The 12,666-nt window shown below is 44.6% G+C and overlaps 1 protein-coding gene across 2 annotated transcripts in view; it reads right to left on the bottom strand.

Annotated features, from left to right (window-relative positions):
* The window catches only part of LOC309569437 (formin-like), a 673,199-nt gene that overhangs the window by 52,855 nt on the left and 607,678 nt on the right, over positions 1-12,666 (bottom strand). For both annotated transcript variants that reach the window (XM_082275263.1, XM_082275264.1), the window contains one exon: positions 3,681-3,773. In XM_082275263.1, the coding sequence (XP_082131389.1) occupies positions 3,681-3,773 (93 nt within the window). The remainder of the gene's footprint in view (positions 1-3,680; positions 3,774-12,666) is intronic.

Here is a 12,666-nt window from a genome sequence, read left to right on the forward strand (position 1 = left end):
AGTATTTCACAAATGTAAGTACACCAGTCAAATTTTTGTACATTTTTTGTTACATCTTTTCATGTGACAACACTGAAGAAATGACATGTAAAGCAATGAGTATACAGCTTGGGTAACAGTGTAAATTTGCTGTCCCCTCAAAATAACTCCACACACAGCCATTAATGTCTAAACCACTGGCAACAAAAGTGAGTACACCCCTAAGTCAAAATGTCCAAATTGGACCCAAAGTGTCAATATTTTGATTGGCCACCATTATTTTCCAGCACTGCCTTAACCCTCTTGGGCATGGAGTTCACCAGAGCTTCACAGGTTGCCACTAGAGTCCTCTTTCACTCCTCCATGACAACATCACGGAGCTGGTGGATGTTAGAGACCTTCTGCTCCTCCAACTTCCGTTTGAGGATGCACCACAGATGCTCAATAGGGTTAGGTCTGGGGACATGCTTGGCCAGTCCATCACCTTTCCCTTCAGCTTCTTTAGCAACCCAGTGGTCATCTTGGAGGTGTGTTTGGGGTCGTTATGTTGGAATACTGCCCTGCAGCCCAGTCTCTGAAGGGAGGGGGTCATGCTCTGCTTCAGTATGTCACAGTACATGTTGGCATTAATGGTTCCCGCGATGAACTGTAGTTCCCCAGTGTCGGCAGTACTCATGCAGCCCCAGACCATGACACTCCCACCACCATGCTTGACTGTAGGCAAGGCACACTTGTCTTTGTACTCCTCACCTGGTGGCCGCCACACACGCTTGACACCATCTGGACCAAATAAGTTTATCTTGGTCTCATCAGACCACAGGACATGGTTCCATTAATCTATGTCCTTAGTCCGCTTGTCTTCAGCAAACCGTTTGCAGGCTTTCTTGTGCATCATCTTTAGAAGAGGCTTCCTTCTGGGATGACAGCCACGCAAACCAATTTGATGCAGTGTGGGGCGTATGGTCTGAGTACTGACAGGATGACTCCCCACCCCTTCAACCTCTACAGCAATGCTGGCAGCACTCATATGTCTATTTCCCAAAGACCATCTCTGGATATGATGCGGAGCATGTGCACTTAACTTCTTTGGTCGACCATTGTGAGGCCTGTTCTGAGTGGAACCTGTCAAACTGCTGTATGGTCTTGGTCACCATGCTGCAGCTCAGTTTCAGGGTCTTGGCAATCATCTTATAGCCTAGGCTTCTTGATGTAGAGCAACAATTCTATTTTTCAGATCCTCAGTGAGTTCTTTGCCATGAGGTGCCATGTTAAACTTCCAGTGACCAGTAAGAGAGTGAGAATGAAAACACCAAATTTAACCTGCTCCCAATTCACACCTGAGACTTTGTAACACTAATGAGTCACATGACACAAGGGAGGGAAAATGGCTAATTGGGCACAATTTGGCCATTTTCACTTAAGGGTATACTCACTTTTGTTGCCAGCGATTTAGACATTAATGGCGGTGTTGAGTTATTTTGAGGGGACAGCAAATTTACACTGTTATACAAGCTTTATATTCACTACTTTACATTGTAGCAAAGTGTCATTTCTTCAGTGTTGTCACATGAAAAGATATAATAAAATATTTACAAAAAAACACACATATCAAAGTTTGTGGACTCAAGCTTCCCTACACACTAAATAATATACACTGATTTGGTTAATGTTAAGAAAAGCCCTTTTTTGATAACAAATGAAACTGGGCACTTCATGGTTTGTATGAGTACAACTGCTTTTCTAACATAATATAATTGACACTCAACTCATCAGTTCATTGGCCTTTACCCACCGATATCAGCTAATAAATTTCTGGTCCAATCCAACAAAGCTGAAATTATAGTACAACATTTTTGTGTAATATATATTGCTTGCTTTCCCCACTGCCTGCAAAGCCAACCATCATGTGATTTCCAGAATCAGGAGTGTCAGGGGTTATTGAGAGTAATTATGGATCTATTTAGTAATGTCCACTGTTACATATTAAGGTTTAATTTGATATCAAAACGAATATTCATATTCAATGTGTGCATCTACAAAGTTTATTGTAAACTGTATTGCAGAGCATTATATATCAAATGAAAATAGAAAGACCAGCTTAGGCCTATCAGAGCTACAATATATGCACATATAGGGAAGATACAACACAAAGATTTAAAAAGGTATTGTCTGAAAACATAGGTTACGTCTTTCCATTAGAAAAGACTGCAAACAGTGATGTACAGAAAAAAACTTTTTAATCAAATAGGTAAAGCAGACGCCCCTTATATAGCCCCCTGATAGATCCTTGCAGGGCAATGGGCTGAGCACATACATTTAACATCGAATTTCTATTATTTGTCTTCCCAATCCTGTTAAATTTCTTGCATAAAATAGCCTGGCGCTCATCTATGAAGTAGAAGCACATAGGGAAGGATTACCCTGGCTATCCAGTACAATCAAGAAGTAATGGTCCGTTCTTACTTCCCAGCTCCAACTGAATCAGACCTTTAATCACACCTAGCCACCTAGGTAAAAGCTAGCCATTTGTATTGAAGACAGAGCCTGTACCCACATTATGTAAAGTGTATTTAGGTCAAAATTTCAAATTACATAACCATTTCAACATTGCATTTCAATTATTTCTAGCATACCCCTATTAATCTGAATGCTACTGATGTTTAAAAAAACACATTTACTTCTGTAATTTTTATGGCATATATTCACTTTGCCCTTTGAAACTGCATTGCTGTGTCACACATTTCACAAAGCCTGCTGTCTGAACTGAATTGAGAAGTTTAGGGAGGCAGAGTCCATAGAGGAATCAATGATTGCATACAGCGATGTGTCATAGGACAAGTAGTTGCTATAAATTGAAAATAAACCTAAGGAATGAGCAGGGAGAAGCTGCAAATCATGCAGGGAATCCAGAATGTTTGTATTGCTATTACAATGCTGATGTATAAAATGAAAAGTCTATGCTTTGACTATAAATCTTTAAAATTATGGCAGGGTCCTTCCTACTTTTTTCAGATGTCAACAGTAGGACATAATTAGATTAGTTTCTCTTCCAAAACAATCGTACAAGGTGTCTGAGGATGATCTGCATGTTTCACAACTGTGGAGCCAATGGTCTTCTCCAGCTGTATGCAATATACCCAGGGAAATCATTTTTACAGAACCCGTTTCAAATGCTATTTATACATATATAAGTTGCAATGCCGCCAGAACATGTTGTAACAATATGATTCAAATAAAACTGTCTAAGAGCAGAAACAAGATGACTTATGAGGCTGCAGTGTCCTGAACACAGAATGGCATTCACTAATGTAAGTGGAGACTAATGGGGCTGAGAACTTCACTGTGGGAATAACTTTAAAAGGTTGGAGTGCAACTCCTGATATGCTAGAATAGAGCAGGTAAGGGTTAGGGCATTGTTTGCCTGTGTTGCCCTATATGGAACTGCTCTGCCAATTCCTGCCCAAAGAAATTAACAGTAACATTTCTATTCTTTCTCTACAATGTGGTTTACAAATGTGCTCTGTTTGTTTTGGTAACCTTAGATGGAATCACAATTACTGCAAAGGAGACCTAAGGCACTGGCTGCAAAGATCTAGCAACACCGCCGCTTAACCCTGTTAACGAGATTTGTGGGGGAAACGCAACCCAAGTATAAACTGATGATTGGTAGGGCCGTATAGGGTTCTCAAAGCCACACTCACCTTTCTGGATAAACTCAGTCATTCTGTCTTTGAAAGGCTGAAGGTGGTCTTCTGGAGAGTCTTTAATAACAATATTTGCATTTTCCTCACACGCTGTGGAGAAAAGAAAAAGAGGTATTACCATAAAAACTGTTTGTTCTTTAAAAAATTTTAGACTTACCGTAAAATCTATTTCTCTGATGTTCATTGATGGGCAAAGCGCCTGATCTTCTTGACCATTGGGTTATACTGTCCCCTACAGGAGTAGGACACTAGGCAGAAAAAGAACTTGTGCAGTCCCAGGAGGTATACTTCCCCTCTCTGCTACAGGTACTCAGTATTGGGTACAAACAGTGTCAGAAGTATTACAACTCCATAGAGGGTTGTGAGCTGTGTCTGTCAATGAACATCAGAGAAATGGATTTTACGGCAAGTCAAAAATCTAATTTTCTTTTGTTTATTGACAGATACAGCTCCTGATCTTCTTGACCATTGGGATGTCCCAAAGCAGTGTCAAACATGAGGGGTGGGAACAGCAAAAAAAGCTAAAACTAAACCGTAGCCAACCAGGTAAAAGGAGCCAACCAAAACAACTGGAGGCCACCTGAAAAACCGTACACCCCCAAAGAGGGAACAAGCCCCCTAAACGGCAGCCTGCAAAACCTTGTGGTCAAAAGAGGCGTCAACAGATGCCAACACATCCACTTTATAAAATTTTGTGAAAGTGTGCACCGCCAACCATGTAGCCGCCTTGATGACGCCTAATGACAGAAGGCCCAAGAAGCTAAGCGCCCATGTAGTGTGCGCCTTCACAGGGAAAGGAGGAACCTGACCCTTAATCGAATAGACCTGAGTTACCATCTGTCTGATACATCTATAAATGGTCGCAGATGAAGCCGATAATCCTTTTTGAGGGCCATCCTTAAGCACAAATAGTGAGTCACTTCCTAAAAGACTCGGTAGCTGCCAAGTACACCCGAATAGCCACAACCACATCCAGGGAATGCAATGCAATTTCCTTAGGCTGTTTTGGCCTGGGACACAGCGAAGGCAACACAATGTCCTCATTCAGATGGAAATCAGACACAACCTTTGGAAGGGACGACGGACAGGGGCGAAGAACCACCTCATCTTAGTGGACCACCAAATAAGGGGAACGACAAGACAACGCCACCAATTCTGCAGGCAGAGGTGATAGCCACCAAGAAGGCCATCTTCTGGGATAGCGTAAGCAGGGAAATCTTCTGAATATTTTCAAAGGGAGGCTTCTGTAAAGCTGAAAGCACCAAGTTGAGATCCCAAGGCAGTAGTGGGGACTGTACGCCACCCAGAAGGCTCCACAGTAATGGTCGCCACTGATTTCAATGCCGGACTAAGGAAAAATGGCAGTTGCACCTACACAAACATGGCTGCCCGCCTATACAGCAAATAGGCTACAACAAAATGGCTGCTCCAGTAGGCTCCCAGGGACTCAGGAGGGATCTCTAGGGCCCAGGCAAGACACAGATCAGGAAGGGGGGCCATGGCAGGAGCCCCCAATGAGGTACAGCCCCCCCACAAGCCGATCGCATGGTCGCCGAACGCGCTTCCCCCCCCTGCCCCATCGCCAGTACAACACCCAGCCCCAGGAGGTAGCCAGACCACCATACAACCTCAGTATAGGTGGAGGGGGGTTGGCAGGGGATAGATGACCCACAGGACCATCAGATTCAGGGGGGGGCCTAAAAGGAAGGAGGGGAACCTGGGGGTCTGATCGTCCACCCCAAAACCCTCCAGGGGGAGAGGGGGACAGCTACTCACCATACTAGGAACAAGGCAGGCACCGCTCCAGACAGAACCTCCTCACCATCAAAATGGGGGGCTGTCGGCAAGAAGGAACGGTGCGACGCAAGCTGAGACCCGGTCGTATGAGGCCAGCCCGTCCGGTGGGGCTATGTCACGGCTGACCTAAAGTGGAGCTGAGGTCTGCAAGTGCTCGCCAGACTGGGGTGACCACTGGATATAGTTTATCCAGCCCGTCGTCCAGTCTGGCAGTTGATTGTAAATCTCACAGAGAAAAAAAAAAAAAAAACGGGAGAAAAAAAAATTGCCAGGACCAAAGATCCCAGCAAGGAACTAGGTCCTTACTCCTGACTAGGCAGAAAAAAAAACTGAGTACCTATAGCAGAGAGGGGGAGTATACCTCCTGGGACTGCCCATAGGCATAGTCAAGTTCTTTTTCTGCCTAGTGCCCTACTTCTGTATAACCCAATGGTCAAAAAGATCATGAGCTGTGCCCGTCAATGAATGGAAGAGAAAAAAGCGTTAATGCTGTTGCAGCAGTTTTAAATACCAGATGTGTCATGTTTAACTAAACCCCCTGCATCAAAATTACAACAAACAGATATGGTCAGCTGAAACACTCTGTGCTGGCAACATTTTAATAAATCAACTGAACGCAATTTAACGTTGCCCTTATCTTGTTCCCATAGCCTGCAAAACCACACCATCCAACATAAAGAAAAAGACTATTTTGTTCAGAAATACTTAAACATCTTGCATCATGGCCCACAATATAAATATTTGTGGAAGTGTCTTTATTAAAGGGAATCAATTCTACAGTTTTCTGGTTTCCATGTGTTTAAATTTTTGTTTTTCCCACCAAAGTTGCAAATACTCTACAAACAAAAATGTAAGGCTCAAACTGTGCCAATTTTCAAGGTCTAATTGGGTATTCTCAATATTTTTTCTTCAAAATAAAAACACGCAAAACCTATTTTTGGTAAACTGTCCACCTATGCTTAGAAACAATATACTTCCTAACAGTCTCAGATTGCATTGGTTTACTGTTTCATTCATATGCAAATCCACATTTAGCTCATTCATATGGCAAGCTCCTCCTCAGATCCAGCAAAGGGAAGGACTAGGGTTGCTGCCTTAACTCTTTATTCCACTGGTGTGGGAGGTTTATACTGGTGAAGAGGGAGAAAGTTTGAATAGGTGGGGGGTCTACACTGAAAGGGAATTCTGTACTGGTGAGGAGGAGCTGCTGGAGGAATATCTGTAATTCACAACCACCTTTTGCTGCACTGTGCTATGCAGGCCCCATTTTGGCTCCTAAAATAGTGTCCCTCTTTGTCAAGTTCAAAGATTAGGAGGTATGGTTAAAGTTGTTTGAAACCAACCAGGGGTTGGAACCTGGAGTCAATATCCTACAATCTTGGGTTGGACAGAAACAGTGAAAAGCATTGCTCACTGTAGTTTATGTTGTAAAATTTTAGACTATGAGGGTTCAGATTATTAACCTCCTACATGCTATGCTTACTTCTAAGAAATGGTTAATGCCATACTCAAATGCCTATAGACCAAGCGGACTTTCACCACATCCCTAATAAATATGAAGAGGTAGAGGAGGAATAGGTGTTTTCCAGGATAACGGACTCTGTATTGGCCCCAAAGAGTCAGTATATGTATTAGGAATACAACAAATTGTGAGACTTTAAAGGTGAAGTTCACTTAGCATACATAGATAAATAAGAATACAAACAATGAATAAAATACAAAAGGTTTTATTAATACAAAAATAATAAAATTAGATCACAAAGTGATACTAAACATTCACAACATAGACAACATCTATGTATGCCAAGTGAACTTCACCTTTAAAGTCCCACAATTTGGGACATTCGGCCCCGTGTGTACCCAGCTTAAAGCATTAGTAAACACCACAGTTGGTGAAAAAAAATAAAATAAAAATTCCCTGCAAGGCAATGTCATAATGGGCTAGTATGCATTGCATACTAGCCCATTATGAGAAACCTACCTTAGAATAAAGCTCTCCAGTGCCGCACTGGATGCTGAACCTTCAGAGCTCATTCGCCGATGTCGTCAGTACAAGTTTAGGAGATATTCACAGTACCTACAGGTAAGTCTTATTATACGCTTACCTGTAGGTATAAGTGGTCTAACAGAGTTTACTACAACTTTAACAACTTGCCGACCAGCTGCCGCAATTATACTGGGGCAGGTTCCTACAAATCGCCGTACCTGTATGGCAGTCCGCGGGAGCGATCCTGGGAGCACGCGTGCGCCCACTCGCCAGCAGGGAGAGAACAGCGGAAAGGAATCAATACAGATCTCCTGTGTTCCTTCTAGGAACATGGGTCACATAGTTACATAGTTACATAGTTAGTGAGGCTGAAAAAAGACACAAGTCCATCCAGTTCAACCTATGATGTGTGTGTGTGTTTGCTAACCGTACATTGTATACCCCTGTATGTTGTGGTCTTTAAGGTGTCCATCCAATAGTTTTTTGAAACTATCAAGGCTCCCCGCTGATACGACTGCTTGCGGAAGAGAATTCCACATCCTTACTACTCTTACAGTGAAGAACCCCTTACGCACTTTAAGGTTAAACCGCCTTTCCTCAAGTTTTAGTGAGTGGCCACGTGTCTTATTGTATTCCCTTACTCTGAATAGTTTGTTCCTTATGCTAGGGTCGCCAGTACAGTATTTGTACATTGATATCATATCCCCCCTCAATCGTCTCTTCTCCAGAGAGAATAAGTTCAGTGCTTGTAGTCTTTCCTCATAGCTGATATCCTCCATTCCCCTAATTATTTTTGTTGCCCTTCTCTGGACTTTCTCCAGTTCCAGCACATCCTTCCTGAGGACCGGTGCCCAGAACTGGACAGCATACTCCAGATGTGGCCGGACCAGAGTTTTGTAGAGTGGAAGAATAATCTCTTTATTTCTGGAGTGAATCCCCTTTTTTATACAACCCAGTATTCTGGTCAGTATTCTGGGTCTATGCATTGATTTAACAAGCCCACCCCCCCCCCAGGCTCACACTTAACTCTTTAATCGCCCCTGGGTTAACACATTCCCTGCCAGTGTAAAAAATGTCAGTTAGGTGTCCGATCTGTCCACCACAATGTCGCAGTCCCGCTAAAAATCCCTGATCACCGTCATTACTACTAAAAAAAAATTAAATAAAATAAAAATGACATTTTTCCTCTAGTTTGTAGACATAGATAACTTTTGCGCAAACCAATCAAAATACGCTTATTGGAGTTTTTTTTTTTTTTAACAAAAATATGTAGCAGAATACAAATTGGCCTAAAATGATGGAAAAAAAAGGATTTTTGTAAAATCTTACCGTAAAATCCTTTTCTCTTAAGCTCATTGACAGACGTAGTCCTCGTTGATTAATAACAACTCGGGTTATACTGCCCTCTACAGGAGTAGGACTAGACAGGAAAGAAAACGTTCTGGCCACACCCTAGGGGCAGTCCCAGAGGGTATATCCTCTCACTTCCTGCTACAGCAAATCAGTTATGTCACAAAGCAGTGTTTAGAGAATTTAACCCAACCCAACTCAAAAACAGAGGGGCGGGTACTACGTCTGTCAATGAGCTTAATAGAAAAGGATTTTACGGTAAGATTTTACAAAAATCCATTTTTCTCTGTCGCTCATTGACAGACGTAGTCCTCGTTGATTAATAACAACTCGGGACGTCCCAAAGCAGTACCACAAATGAGGGGTGGGATAACAGAAATCAAAATCCAGAAGGCCCAACCGGAGCCAACCAGAAGCATCAAGGACTCATCGAGCAAAAAGATGAGACCTAAGTGAAAAACCCAACAAACCCTTGAGGTAGACCAACAGTCTCCTCAGATTGCGGCCTGCAGAACCTTGCGGCCAAAAGAGGCATCTGACGATGCCATCACATCAACTTTATAAAATGATGTAAAGGTATGAACCGACGATCAAGTCATCGCCTTGAAAACCTGGATCGCTGATGCCTGATGGCGGAAGACCCAGGAAACACTAGGCGCCCGAGTAGAGTGCGCCTTAACAGGGAACGGAGGATTCTGACCCTTAATAGAATAAGCCTGTACCACCGTCTGACTGGTCCATCTAGATATGGTCGCGGCAGACACAGGCAACCCCCTTCTAGGGCTATCCGTGATCACAAAAAGTGAGTCTGTCTTACGAAACAAGTTCGTAGTAGTCAAGTGTACCCTGATTGTCTGTACCCCATCCAAGGAGTGTAATGCAAACTCCCAAGGATGGCTAGTCTTAGGACACGGGGAAGGTAACACAATATTTTTATTTAGATGAAAACTCTGAAAACCACTTTAGGAAGGAAGGATGGATTCGGAAGAAGAACCACCTTATCCCTATGAACCACCAGATATGGGGAACGACAAGATAATGCGGCCAGTTCTGACACCCTGCGTGCAGAAGTAATGGCCACCAAGAAGGCCACCTTCTGGGATAATGTAAGCAAGGGAATCTCCCTAATATCTTCAAGGAGAAGTTTCTGAAGAACCGACCACACTAAATTAAGATCCCAGGCGGTAAGGGTGCACGCACTGGCGGAGCCAGATGTCGCACCCCCTGGATGAAATTCCGCACCAAGGAATGATTAGCCAAAGGTTTCTGAAAGAAGATTGCTAACGCTGAAACCTGACCCTTGATCGTGCTCAAGGATAGTTTCTGCTCAACCCCTTGTTGCAGACAGACCAAGATTCGGGTCACCAAATAGGTATGTGGGGGAAATCCAAGAGATTCACACCACGCAATATAAGACTTCCATGTGCTGGAAGTCGCTTTCCTTGCTTTAACTAGAGGTAGGAATAACTGAAGCTGACACTCCCTTGCCCTTCAGTACCTGGGTCTCAATGGCCAGGCCATTAAGCCAGTGATTGTAAAGCAAGATGGAAGATCGGTCCCTGAGACCGCAAATCCTCCCTGAGAGGAAGTCTCCAAGGAGCGTCCGCGACTAGCCTCACCAAGTCGGCGTACCCGGCTCGACGAGGTCAGTCCGGAATTTCCAGAATAACTGGAATTCCCTCCACCTCTATCCTGCGAAGAAGTTCCCGCAGTAACTTGAGAGGATGGAAGGCATGCCATAGCTGATACTGCCCCCACGGGGCGATCAGCGTTTCTGCTGCGTCCTCTAGAGGATCGCGGGTGTGAGCGACAAACCTCCGCACCTTCCTGTTGAGCCAAGGTGCCAACAGATCCACATCCGGGGTGCCCCAATGAAGGGACAGTTAGTGAACAACCTCTGGATGAAGAGGCCATACCCCTTGATCCAGAATCTGATGGCTGAAATAATCTGCCTGCCGATTTCCCACCCCCGGAGTGAACACTGCGGGGAGATCCGGAACAAACCGTTCCGTCCAACGAAAGATGCTAGTCGTTTCGATGGCCACCAGGACACTCTAAGTGCCCTTTTCCTGACATAAGTCATGACCGTGGCATTGTGCGATTGGATCCAAATCGGGCTGCTCTAGAGCTGCTCGGTCCAGTAAATCAGACAAAATCTGATCGCTCTCAGTTCCGATACCCTTATTGGTAACCTGGATACTATCGGAAGGAATTACTTCCCCTGGTTGAGCATCGGAGATTCCATTAGAAAAGAATCTTCTTCAGGAGAATTAGGGTATGAGACTGGGTATACGGTACTGCCTCTAAGAAGGCCACCATCAGTCCCAGCCAATTGACGGACAGCAACATCCGAATCGTTGACTGAACCTTCTGGAGTTTCTCCGCAAGGAGAAACTCTCTTGCCCAGGATGTATCCAACATTAGGCCCAGATAGTTCAGTCTCCTGGTGGGAACCAGGGATGATCTTTGGGAAAGCGAAGAAAACGCTGATGTCCTGCGATGATGGGGATCTAAAGATAGGCATCCTAAATGTCTATGGACGCCAGGAAATCCCCCTGATGCAGGGAGGCCACCACTGTTCGGATGGACTCCCCTTGCCCTCTTTCTTGGGCATTGTGAACAGGTTCGAATAGAACCCCTGAAACCGTTCAATGTTAGAAGGGAAGAATCGCACCGGTGGAAGTGATCGAAACTCGATCCTGTATCCTGACCGTATGACCTCGCGAACCCCTTAGTCCGGGGTTCTGGCAAGCCATGGATCCGGAAACCGGTGAAGACATCCCCCCACCCCAGAGATGGGTAGGGGCGCATCAGGCTGTATTCTTCAGGCTTGGCTGAGCCGGACTTTTTGTTTAGCCGACCAGCGCCCTTTGAAAACCCTCTGAAGGGGCTTTGGAGGGTTTCGCCTTATCGCCCGCCCTCGCGGAACGAACAAACTCTTTATGAGCAGAAAAAGGAAGGTCCTCGTTGTTACGAGGTCCTTTATCCTAACAGTCTGTGGCAAGACAGTGCTCTTGCCCCCAGTGAGATCCTTTATAATCTCAACCAAACTAAATGGCAACCACTGACCTAAGGGTTGACCCTATCAGGGAAAAAATGACGCAGGATTCCGCTTCCACTTTTTCGATCCACCGGATCCCTAAAGGATGCAGCGTCCTCCAACGGGATAACTGTGGCTTTATTTGGAAATTGGTGAGTCCACTACAGGTGGTACCGTCTATCCTTTAAAGAGGGATTCCTCAAACGGATAGCGTCTAGCCATGCGTTTGGAAATAGCAGGGGTTCGTTTCAAAACTACCCCATTTGGGTAAAGGAAAATCCTTCTCCCTTTTGGTAGGCTAACAAGTACCAAAAAGGAATCTCAGTCTCAGCTACCTCTGCCGGTGTAACCTCAAGACTAAAGGTTTCCCGGACGGACACAACTAGTGCATCCACCACTCTTGTGCTATGGCGGAGGCAGAAACGTTCTCCTCACTGCTGAGGAGACATTACCTGAGACAACAGCCCCATAAGAGGGACCTGCAGCTGCATTGACCAGCTCCGAATCCGTATCTGAAGTATCAGATAAAAAATAGGGGTAGGCGGGGGTCGCTTCTTGACCCCCGTCCCTGACAGGCCACCTCCACCCGGGATACCAAAGACTCCAAAACTGCCGATAATGCATTAAAAACAAGTGGGGTACTGGAGGGTCCTGCGGCCACCTTGAGGGGATCAGGTGGGAATACATATGCGGCAGGGTCAATGATTATACAAGACATTTGCCAGCGACAAAAAAAAAAAAATGACAAAGTAAAAACTTTTTTTTTTTGTAATCTCCCAGCGCAACAGCGCCCCTCAGTGTTTACCTGC

This window comes from Pelophylax lessonae, assembly GCF_965119305.1.
Source record: "Pelophylax lessonae genome assembly, chromosome: 13".
NCBI classification, from domain to species: domain Eukaryota; kingdom Metazoa; phylum Chordata; class Amphibia; order Anura; family Ranidae; genus Pelophylax; species Pelophylax lessonae.